This window comes from Nymphaea colorata, chromosome 5 (genome assembly GCF_008831285.2).
Source record: "Nymphaea colorata isolate Beijing-Zhang1983 chromosome 5, ASM883128v2, whole genome shotgun sequence".
In the NCBI taxonomy this organism is placed as follows: domain Eukaryota; kingdom Viridiplantae; phylum Streptophyta; class Magnoliopsida; order Nymphaeales; family Nymphaeaceae; genus Nymphaea; species Nymphaea colorata.
Window position 1 is genome coordinate 10,626,878 of NC_045142.1, and position 12,392 is coordinate 10,639,269.

The 12,392-nt window shown below is 37.9% G+C and overlaps 1 protein-coding gene across 7 annotated transcripts; it reads left to right on the forward strand.

Moving 5' to 3' along the window:
• Positions 1 to 15: 15 nt before the first annotated feature.
• Positions 16 to 8,515, forward strand: LOC116253839 (flap endonuclease 1-A-like). 7 transcript variants are annotated; one of them, XM_031628792.1, is made up of 17 exons: positions 16 to 151; positions 221 to 337; positions 434 to 492; positions 693 to 752; positions 855 to 908; positions 1,744 to 1,792; positions 1,861 to 1,974; positions 2,135 to 2,185; positions 2,277 to 2,396; positions 2,790 to 2,874; positions 4,458 to 4,539; positions 5,111 to 5,225; positions 5,305 to 5,361; positions 5,457 to 5,503; positions 5,582 to 5,636; positions 7,826 to 7,870; positions 7,972 to 8,515. In XM_031628792.1, exons 1-17 carry the CDS (start codon positions 140 to 142, stop codon positions 8,041 to 8,043), a joined length of 1,194 nt encoding a protein of 397 aa, XP_031484652.1. In that variant the 5' UTR covers positions 16 to 139; the 3' UTR covers positions 8,044 to 8,515. The 7 variants fall into 7 exon arrangements, with proteins under 7 accessions (XP_031484652.1, XP_031484655.1, XP_031484657.1 ...); XM_031628795.1 differs by lacking the exon at positions 7,826 to 7,870; XM_031628797.2 differs by lacking the exon at positions 7,826 to 7,870 and having other exon boundaries at positions 5,305 to 5,365; positions 7,972 to 8,064.
• Positions 8,516 to 12,392: the final 3,877 nt, after the last annotated feature.

Consider the following 12,392-nt stretch of genomic DNA (forward strand, 5'->3'; position numbering starts at 1 on the left):
AGGTGTAAAGCTGACACGTGTCGACCACGATGCTTCCAGACGCTGCCGCCTAATGGCGGGAAACCCTCGGCGACAGTCTTGAGCATGAGCCATTGTGCCTTCTTCCTCTTGTCTCTCCGGCGACTCGCCTGATTCCGAGATGGGTATCAAGGTACGGGAACAGACCACTCTCTCTCTTCATACTCTCTCTTTTCACGTGCTGTTTCTGGTTTCGTCGTAGGGCCTGACGAAGTTGCTGTCCGACAATGCTCCGAAGGCGATGAAGCAGCGGAAGCTGGAGAGCTATTTTGGACGCAAGATTGCCATCGACGCTAGCATGAGCATCTACCAATTCCTTGTTTCCTTCTTTCTCCTTTTGCTTTCTGCCGTCGATTCGAGGTGTTCTTCAGTTTCTCCGTCTTCCGGGTGATCATTTTTCTCCTTTCTCTCGCAGATTGTGGTGGGGAGGACCGGTACCGAAACGCTCACTAACGAGGCTGGTGAAGTAACAAGGTAGGTGCGAGGTTTATCGCGAAGATTTCAGGTTTTCAATTTTGTGACAATATTTCGAAGGAAGTTTTTGTTCCATTCTGAGTTATTGTCGTTAGAAATCATATGGAAATGTTAAATTTGACTTCCATTCGTGTCCTCACGCGCCGAGTTTTTTTTTTTTTTTTTTTTTTTTTTTTTTTTTTTTTTTTTTTTGAGTTCAGCCATTTACAAGGGATGTTTTGGCGGACGATAAGGCTCCTCGAAGCTGGGTTGAAGCCAATGTGCTGTCTTTCTTCTCGCTGGCAGTAGGATTAAGTTGGAGTTCTTTATTGCTATCATTCGTAAAAATAATCTTTTTCTTCTTCTTTCATTGGAGGTGCTAGATATGTCTTCGACGGGACGCCACCAGATTTGAAGAAGCAGGAGCTTGTCAAGCGGTTAGTCTTTTTATCTTGTTTCTATAATAGCTTCCGTTTATGTACCAAAATTTTCAAAGAAGGGAACGATTTTATGTGAAGCCAACAATGCTTTGTGCAGAGGAAGATATTTTTCTCTATTATCAACACAGAATATATTATAGAGTGTACATGAGTTAGGTTATAACAGAATGGTAACAAATAAAAGAATATAGAATACATGACACCATTTCCGTTTCAACACAACATATTTCTTAATTTTTAAGCAAAAAAGAAAGAAAATCAGCATGCAAGCGAAATCCTTGACCGTAACCGACAGGGATGCGTCAGGATTTTGCATATGCCGGTGAGTACATATACGGCAACGAAAATGTCTGGTCGAGTTATGATTAGGTAAATTAACGTTCCCACCAGACGATGATACGAAAATGTCTGGTCGAGTTATGATTAAGTGAATTAACCTTTCCGCCAGACGATGATATGATGTAGGATGCTTGGGTAGATTTTTGTCTGTGCTTGTGAGAACCAGACGTTGGTCCCTGGGGATTGTCAATGGTTTAGCAGGACAGCTTCTTCAAGAAGATCAAGCTTATCCCTTGTTGTAGTAATAATATTCTGGCTTTAGATTAAGCTAGTTCAATGCCAAGAAAATATTTTAAAGCTCCCAGAGCTTTCATATGGGGCACACTGTTGAGATGGTTCTTGAACTTGCTAATGTGCTTCTCAGAAGTGCCTGCAATAATAAGATTATCAACATACGCCAGAGCAACTTCACGTTTCAAGAAAGTGAACACCGAGTAGTCTGATTTTCACTGCACGATGACTTGTATCTGTAAGGGAGACTCTTTGCCTGCAGGTTTTCCAGAAGAGTAGATGCCACCGACGACCTGGCTGAGGCAAAAGAGGTAAAAATTATCATTTTTTCGAATTTGCGTATGTTGACATTCAAGTCTTAAGCTGATTGCCTTACCAGACAGGAGTTAAAGACGATATCGAAAAGTATAGCAAAAGAACAGTCAAGGTGAGAAATAAGCATAATGAAGACTGCAAAAGACTTCTAAGACTGATGGGCGTACCAGTTGTGCAGGTGGTATTATAGTATTGATCATCTCTTTCTCGCACACACGTATGGAGTGTTTTATGTGTCTTATTTTTGTCTCATTGTTTTCTCTCATGTTTTGACGCTCATTGTTCTACCTGAGAAGCCAATAATATATTATTAACTGTTTTTTTTATTGGGGATTCAGTCTCCTTCTGAAGCAGAGGCAGATTGCGCATCACTTTGCAAAAATGGGAAGGCATGCTGACAATCTAAAAAAGCTTTATTCCATCCTGTAATGTGATTAACAATTTTATGCCTCTTATCTATATCTAATTGGAACAATTTAGGTCTATGCTGTGGCATCTGAAGATATGGATTCTCTGACCTTTGGAGCCCCAAGATTACTTCGGCACTTAATGGATCCTAGTTCAAAAAGAGTTCCTGTAATGGAGATTGAGATCGCAAAAGTGAGCATCCATTATTAGTTTTTGCAGTTTTCAGCCTTATATTCAAGCTGGGCCCTGAAAAAAATTACTAGAAAGACGAGAAAAGGAGGCAAAATTTAATGTGGTTTGGAACCTCAGTCCTACATCTAGGACAAAGATATCTCCTTAACTGCAGCATTTTTAGCATACCAACATGAGAGGGAGACACTACTATTTATCAAGTAGGTTTGTAGATTTGATCCTTGACTTTAGATCAGGTTTCCAACTTTACATTGAGGAAGGAAGTTACAAATGTGATGATTTTTATCTTCTCTTCCTTTGGACGGCCTTGTTTTATCTCTGTAAACTACTCTGTGTCGTTGATCTTTCGTGTTCCTAATTAACAGTCCCTTCTTCTGCTGTTCCCTTTGGCAGGTATTAGAGGAGTTAAATCTAAGTATGGATCAGTTCATTGATGTGTGCATCCTCTGTGGTTGTGATTATTGTGAAAACATACGAGGTATGATGGTCGTAAGATGTGGTCAGTCAGCAATGCTTTTTTTTTTAGCATTGTGTTGCATGAAACGATTTGACTAGCCTGGTACTTTGTTTGTTGATTTCCTTTGGGATGTGACATTGCTACTGGATTATCTAATGTCCATTGTAGATATGCTATTTGGGTTACATGTCATGGATGACATGAGTTAGACACATTATGTGTTTGCATGTTGACTTTCTGCTAGGAAAATGATTTTCTAGTTGTTCTAGAGCGCTTTTACTCTCTAGGCATTGAGTCAACTCAGCAGTTTTTAGAGACTAGTTTGTTATTTGTATCCTAGACCCAAATCTATGTTTAGAAATGAGGCCTCTGATCAACCAGACTTTAATAAATATAAATTATTATGATAAGGTAAATTTTTTTGGACGTACTTCATGCAGTTTCCAGGTCTGTCTGTGCTGCCCTTTTCCGGGTGGCATTTGGTTGAAACATAGATGACAATGGACAAGATTCAAGATGTAAACAAATTGCATAACGTCCAAAATTGATGATAAAGTGTCTTTGTTTAAATGGCCAGTACCGGACTCCTTTGACAAATGAAAACACCTTCTCATGGCAGTTTGTGCCTTTAGAATAAGTTAACCTTGTTTCTGATGGTTCCCTTAACCATATTGTTTAGCAGGGACGGGCACCTTTGATTAGGGAGAGTTGCTTGTCATGCTTTATGCTTTTCACTTCGGTGAATTAAATGTCCAGAATTTGCTGTTACTCTTACGTACAAGATTATGTGTCCAGGGTTATATTGTTTATTGTGGCATAACTTTTGATTTTACATTTATTCTGCTTTGTCTTATATATATTAGTATTATCATCATTATACTGTGATTTCTATATTTCTGTTCGTAGTGGCATTTCATGTCAGGATGTTTATGCACAGCTAGAAATGCTGTCATGGTTCATCATTTTTGGGAAAGAATCTAATGGCATGAAATTCTAATTTTGCGGAGGGGGAATTCTGAACAAAGTCACAAACAGAAGATAATTATGGTGTCTGCATCAACTTGCTTGCTAAAGTTTCCATAGTGAGGGTTGTCTTTGAAAACATGCATGATGTTTAGCTAATCAAAAAGGTGTCTTCTGAGATTGCTATTTTAGACCTGCTTGTGTTGCAAGTTTCTTGTCTGTTTATCATTGGGGCTTTGATCAATTTCAACACTCATGGGAAAGTGTAAGGTTAGAGTGCTATATATGCTTTAAAGCTTAATGTATCTGATGGATATGAAAGCACTGGAACTTGTGTCTGTGTACTTGCTGATAATGAGATAGGTACTGCTATGTTGATCAGCTTTCATTTAGTAGCTGAAACATCTTATAATGCATAATTGAGTGCTTCATGTCTCTTAGAATAAGGGAAGACAGTCTTTTCTTATTGGTTGGCAGTTTGAAGGCATGTTAATCGTGTATAAATCAGTTTGAGGTTTCGGCTTCTTTTCTTTGAGATTTAATTCGTTGTAGGACCCATGTGATTGGTTATGTCTTAGTGGCTTTGCATCATGTCGATGAGGACTATATTTCATGTGAATTTTCATGCTTATATGTAATAGGTATTGGAGGACAGACGGCATTGAAGCTTATTCATCAATATGGTTCCTTAGAATCTGTTTTGGAAAACATAAACAAAGAGAGGTAGTTGATTTGGAACTTGCTGTTCCTCCTTTATATCTACTGCTCTGGGTCTCGATCTTTTGCATTTATCACATTGACTAATCGATAATTTGACCATAAACTGTGCTGGCCAAATTAAGTGGTGAGCTTGTCCTGACATAGGGACTAAGATTTTGCTTATGGTATCTGTTAAATCATGAATCTTAACTTTTTACTGTCACAAGTATTGCTTATTTCTTCAAAAAATGCAGAAAAATGGGAAAATAAAGAAAAAAGAAAAACACAATGTTTTGAAAAAAAATGCCAAAATGAATATGCCATGTCTTTATTGTGCTTTTCCTTGTTTTCACCAAAAAAAATTTAATATATTTCAATTTTTTTGTGTTCTTTTAATATTTTAATAAGTTTGTTGGATTTTGATCAAATATTTTGTGAGAAAATTGATAAAAAGCTCAGATTCCATAAATTATCTATTTAAAAGTATTTTTAATTTTTTCCCAAATTTTTTGAAGAAAAGCAAAAAAGACCTCATCGATAACACCTGAAAATGATATGTATGACAAAATGATATTTATGACAATGCGTAGTACAGGTACAAGATACCAGAGAATTGGCCATATCAAGAAGCACGGACACTTTTCAAGGAGCCTATAGTGTCTCCCGTGGAAGAGCTAGATGAAGCCAAGTGGACTAGCCCAGATGAGGAGGTGAAATATTGTGTCATAAGATTTGTATCCCAAAGCTTCTGGAGGTGGATCTTTAAATTTCTTGTTTACTGAAATTCAGGGGCTCATATCATTTCTTGTGAAGGAAAACTCATTCAGCCTTGAGCGTGTATCAAAGGCATGTCCGTATTAGGTCATCCATTTCAAAATTTGACACTTTCTTGTGTTTCATTAGCACGGGCTGGACATCTGAGTTTGTTTCTGATTCTCTAGGCAATCGAGAAGATCAAAGCAGCCAAAGACAAATCATCCCAGGGCAGGTAATTAGGATCATACTTGCGAGTGAGTGCTGAACTATCAGTAGCCCATGTTTAACAAGAACTGGTTCATGTCTTCAGACTTGAATCCTTCTTTAAGACGGTTGCTCACGACCCGACACCTGGGAAATGGAAGGTTGGTACTTTGAGGAAAAACCTCTGCGTTCTTAGTCTTTCTTGTTTTAGGTTAGTAGCATTCTGTGAGAAGTTTGCTCTGGTTTTTTATTTCCAAGGTCAACTATGTTAAAAACTTAAGAGTGCGTACTTTGTTTAAAAGATCCTGAAAAATGGCGAGTACTTTATTGTTTTACATCTGTCCTATTTTTTCCTTTGTTCAAGATGCATGTCTCTGTTATGCAACTTTCTCTCTTATTTTACATTTTCCCTTCCTCTTTATATCTTGTAGAGTTTATGGCTAAATCGACCTACTTATCATTAGGTATATCTAATTTGAGACGTGGATGCACACATAAAAGACGGAATAGTTGTCATTTGAATTCTTAATCTGGTGAAGTGCCCTGCACATTCTTATGATACCCACTTTAGTAGCGACCACTTACAAACCAGAATTCTACTAGTCATTTCCATTACAATGGGAGAATAAACTAGAAATCGTGGTACATGAGCCATAACTTTGTTGACGAGGCTGGAAATAGGTATAGACATCGACAAAGTCGTATTTGGTAGAGTCAATGCATTCTATGCCCTTTCTTGTGCAACTTTGAACTAATATTGTTCTTTTAAATAAACCTTTTATTTTTTTGTATTATCCTTTTTCAAAAAATTCTTAGTAGTAAGTCATCTAATTGTTATCTTTGTTGGAAGTTTAATTCCCCTTTTACATCCTCATTTATTGATGAATCTTGTCCAAGTTGTCAAAGAGAGAGAGTTGGTGTATGTTACTTAATTAGTAAGTCATCCTCATTAATTTCTTTCTTGGGAATTAATTTGTCTATCTCTTTCTTGAAAACTCAAAATCTTTTTGGCATGGTTACTCAAAATCTTTTTGGCATGGTTATTTACTTTGGAACGTTGATTAATTATGGTGAGTTGTTGCTATCGTTTTTCCTTCTTCATTGGATCAAATTCAGTAGCATATTTCAGGGTTGTTTACTTTTGCATATTCATTTAAATTCAGTTTATGACTTAAATAGAGAAGTCCCGGGCATACTACAAATTTTAACGACTATTCTCTTTCGTCTCACTCCTGACTCCTGGAGATCCCTCCCATCAGATCTCCTGTAATGAAGGATGGGCAGTAGTCCATAGAGTTCATACCTTTCTTGAGTCCATAAATTCCTATTGCTCCTATATATACGCGTTTGTGTTTGTATATGTATACTCACACTCTCATGTGACATAACGTGGCTTCTATTAGACTTGCCATGTCCTGTCCATCTGTTAACGTACTGATCATGCCAAGTTCCGGTTGCCCGCTATAATGGTCTGCTTGATTTTCTTCCTGTCTGCATAGGTTGTTCTCAACCAAGTATCGGGGTAAATAAGGTGCCCATTATTCCTTGTTTATTCATCAATTTCGTCATCATTAGGGAAAAAACATCTGCCTGCTCGAGTTTCTGCACGTACTCTCAGTCACTTTCACATGGCTGTTTGCATTATTACATGCTAATGCTTACGACTCCTTTTCTGTTAAGAGGGGACCTGGGTGGTCTTATGTAGCCTGTCATCGAGCCTACTTGCAGCTGATCTGTACGGACTAATTCACATGGTTTCCAAGCTTTTTTTCAGGCTACCGCTTGCAAACTCCTTCGTTCTAGTACAGAGGACGAGTCCCTTCGCACTAATTCACATGGTTGCAAACTTTTTCACAGGTTAATGCTTGCAACCTCTTTTCTTTCTCGGAATGGAAGGAGGAGGACCTGGCTTCTCTGGTTTAACCTGTCACAACAATTTACCTGAGGCCAATGCTTGAACTTTTGTTTTCTAGAATAGATGGAGGACCTGGCTTCTCTGCTCTAACCTGTCTTTGTTTTGCTGAGTATAAAGTTACGGGTAAAAATTCCCTTGGAGCTCGAGAACTTTCAACCAAGTAGGTGCAGCAGCGCTCTGCCTGCAAAGGACCGCAGTGAAGCTGTGATCCATTTCCTGCTGCTCACTGACCAAAACCCCTCTCTTGCGCTAACCTGTCAGTTTCCTGCAATGCAACTTCTCACACGCACCTTGAGCATGCCGTTGTTTTTCACCTATCTTGCTATTTTCTCGAACACAACTCCTGTCGAGGAACTTGACTATTTTTGCCTAATCCCCAATACAAACTAAGGAGGTACGCCGTCCAATTTTAGCTTCTCTATTGATCTGTTGCAGAGTTCTCGTAGTGTTATGTTGAGCAAAAGGCCTTATCTTAACAAGGTCCAAATCCCTTCTGAGTGCTTTTAATTTAAGGTCACTCTTCATCTCTTGTTCCACTGAACACAGAATAAACTTTTCTTTTTGCTGTTTTGCAATTTCAGGAAGATTCAGAAATGCTTGTGAAAGAACCAACAACCAAAAGGCTCAAGCCTGCCAGCGGCAACAAGAAATAGAAAAGTGGATATGGGTGTCGGTTGATCACAGGCGATGCAGGGTTTCGCGTCTGCTACAATCTTTTTGTTTTTTCTTTCAATGTATAGATATGTAGTTCCGGCTTCTTTTTTATACTTCTTCGCTGTTCAGCTGATGTACCTTTCAGGATCTTTTTGCTACTTCTTTTGTTGTCGGTGCTATAGAAAGTTCATAGGTGGAACCTGCGGATGACCGGGTTTTCATTGCTGAATGGGCCATGGATGAGCCAATATCATGGGACCATCCTTCTATGTCGTGTATATGTCAGTTCTTAGCCTAAAAGATTTGAGGAGCCCTTTGAATTTCAATCCTTTTAGGTTGTCTCACTCAAGTTTAACCATGCATATGCGACCTATATGATTGGGTTGATAGCAATGGACCTTTTTATGATTGGGTTGATAGCAATGGACCTTTTTATTTTTTTGTGGGCATAAAATGTATTCCGATCTCAAATCATTGACTAACATGTTATAAAATCTCATGTACTTGTCTGAATTTGGCAATTCAAGGGGATTTCTTTTTTTGTTTAAGTTACTGCTTAGATTAGCTACTCTACTTAGACGTGCAGAAGATTCAGGGAGTAAATCCAGAATATATTCGGCTGTTTTAACAGTTCCAAATGTCTGCTAAGCGGTGCTCAACCAAGCTAATCCCTTGAAGCCAATTGTAGCTGTGAGCTTGGCTCGTTTAGGAAATGAGCCAAAGCCAAACATTGTTAGGAATGTGGAACTTAGCTCTTTTTGGCTCTCTTACTGAATAAGAGGAGAAGAAGACAGAGAGAAAAAGGTAGAATACACAAAGATTTGACAATGTTTTCTTATGTACACGGGCGTTACGCAGAGTAGTTTTTTACCATCATATAAGAGTACACATAAGAATACAGAATGCAAGCAAATGACAATAGATATTGTTACATGTTTTTGCAGAAACTAAGCAAGCCTGTCGAGTGTGGATCAGCTAAGCATATACAGGTTGACCTTGAGGATAAGTATAAGCATATTCCCGCAACACTCTACATACGTGCAATGGAAAGCAACGGAACACCAAGAGCACACCTCTTCGGCAACATTGTACATATTCACAACGGAAAGCAACGGAGCAACCACCAACTTGCTACAAGTGAGTTTGGAAAGCAAAGGAAGGCCAAGCGTGTTAAATGTTTGCTTCCAGTGAAACCTGAAAATGGAGATTCAAAATCTGAAAATAACCATCCACCAATCAATACGCAAGACGACAGGCATTTCAAAACCTTCTCTGTTCACATAACTGAATTGAGGTTCTAATGTTGCTAATATCCCTTTACCCATCTATCTAGAAAAGCAACCGTATTAAAAGCCAAAGCTTTCTTAAAGTGTTTGTTGCATAAATTCTTTACCGCTATATTGTTTATGCAGATGCAGGAGCTAGTTTATGTAAACAAAAACTTGCAAAACATCAAATATGAGTTGGTAGTGAAGCGAAATAATACCATTCTGAAAAACAGAAGACGATATTGCATATGTGAAAACAATAGACCGAATACTAATTTTTTGTTCAGAACTATACATTTACATTTCTTTATAACTGTTGTATTTGTTAACTGCCAAGGAAAATAAGGAATACTTTATTTGCATACTTGGATATCTAGATTGACAGAGAATCAAGTAAAAATGAAAAGAGGTAGAACCCAGTCAAATTTCATTTTATGCTTGTGGTTATACAACGAACAAGCTTGCTATGTGTTCAACACACATATATAGAATCACACATTATAGATCGGCACAAGCATAAAAGCACGTAACATGATATAAGTCATAACCATGTAAGAAGCAAAAAGCTACATGTGACAATAGCAACGGTCACAACATCGGAGTATCCATGTCTAAGAGCAATAACCACATCGTAATAGTTACTGCCGAAATCATCTGCATCTGCATGCATGAGTGGCACATGACAAGAAGAGTGACCACATCTGTTTTTCAAAATTCAAGGTTGACTATGCTGTTTATGCAATGCCCTAAGTACTTGAATAGAGCTTGCCACCAAAGTTCTATTTTGCTTTGGAGCCTGAGTAGACTCACGGTACATCCTTCAACTCAGGTGTCGCACTTGTCACTGTTTGTAGCCCAAAAGAGTAATATACCGGAGCATGACAGTGACTACGAAATTCGTATTACCTCGAACTTCTTAAATATAAGCAGCTTTGCCGCTCGTCAGGGGCAGAGCCAAAAACGATTGGGTTAAGAGCCACTAATTCTATAATTTAAATTTTTTAAGGGGCCACGTGTATGTAAATAAAAAAATGTCATGAAGTTTCACTATGAAAATAAACACTTTTCATGGACCTGTGTGGGCAATTATAAATAATGTGTTACACCTGCCTTCCCCCTTGCCACCCGGTTACACCAAAAAAATGAGTAAAACAGTTGGTTTCATGTTATTTAGCTAAGATGCTCTATTTGTCATTTTAAAATACTGATGGATTTATCGCCATCAATATATCTCATAAATATCTTTCGATGTTAGGATGTAGCAATATCGAAAGTGATAAAACAAGCGTCGTACCATTAAAGGATTCATTTACCAGCACTCATTAGTATTGTGATATAATACCTTGCCTGTTCTTAACCAAATTACATTGCAGAAGTAGTAGGCTAAGGTGATTTGAGTGTGTCCAACTACTCGAAAGCCAACTTCCCCCCCCCCCCCTCATATGCACTTTATATGTTAAAAGTGAGTGAGTGGACAGTGACTCTGTTTATCTAAAGTTACTCTATCTAAAGTTACTTTGATGCAAATAGATAGTTGAGAGAAAAATATGGAAAAAAGGTAAGAACTAATACTAGACGAAAATAACAATCACCTTTTTTTTCACTGTTTTTCTCTTAACCGTCCATCATGCTGAATCAAATGGTCTTGAATAGATGGCTGGCTGAGTCTAAAGAGCCAAAGTGACCCTCCAATTTTTGACTTGCGACCTACAAAATTCAAAGTTGACACTATTCAAGAGCATAGCTTATGCAATGCCTCAAGTACCTTAATAGTGTTTGCCACCAAAGTTCTATCTTGCTTTGGAGCTTGAGTAGACTTATGGTATATCCTTCAACTCGAGTGTCGCACTTGCCACCGTTTGTAGCCCAAAAAATATAATATATTAGAGTATGACAGTGACTATGAGATTTGAATTACCTTGGACCCCTTGAATGTAAGCTGCTTTGAATGTAAGCAGCTTTGCCGCCCGGCAGGGGCAGAGCAAAAAAAAATTGGGTTAAGAGTCATTAATTCTATAATTTAAAATTTTTAAGGAGTCACCTATATGTAAATAAGAAAAACTGTCATGAGTTTTCAATATGAAAACAAACACTTGTTATGAAACTATGTGGGCAATTGCGAATACTGTGCTACACCTGCCTTCCCCCTTGCCACCCGGTTACACCAAAAAATGAGTAAAATAGTTGGTTTCATGTCATTTAACTAAGATGCTTTATTTGTCATTTAAAAAAATACTGATGGATTTATCGCCGCCAATATATCTCAAAAATATCTTTGGATATCAGGATGTGGTAATATCGGAAGTGATAAACCAAGTGTCGTACCGTTTACGGATTCATTTACCAGCACTCATTAATATTGTGGTGTAATACGTGTGTTCTTAACCAAATTACATTGCAGAAGTAATAGGCTAACATGATTTGAGAGAAGTAATACGGTAAGATGATTTGAGTGTGTCCAACTACTCAAAAGCCAATTTTTTCCCCCTTATATGTACTTTATATACTAAAGGCGAGTGAGTGATTGGTGACTCTGTTTATCTAGAGTTATTCTGATGCAAATGGATGGTTGAGAGAAAAACATGGAAAAAAGGTGAGAACTAATATTACACGAAAATGCCCATTACCTTTTTCTCACTGTTTTTTTTTCTTAACCGTCCATCATGCTGAATCGAATGGTCCTGAATAGATGCTTGAGTGAGTCTAAAGAGCCAGAGTCAGCCTCCAATTTTCGACTTGCCTTTTTGGAAGGCAAAATCTTGATCCCTTATGTGCAAAATCTTGATCCCTTGTGTGAGAAATCAGCAAGAAAAAATACTATTAATTATTGATAATAGCATAGCCCAAGTACTGAAATGACAAAAGAAAGCCAGAACATAGGTTACTTTATTATTTACTATGGGCTTGGTCATGATTTCGAGTCTCTCAATTATTTAGCCCCTTGCATAAGTCACCACCGTATGTATTTATACATCAACGAATTTTGCCCTTTTCTCTAAAAAAATGACAATAATGTGTATGTAACGATGCCCGAGGACCAACTCATTTTTCTATTCGTGATATTGAATATGATGGCATGC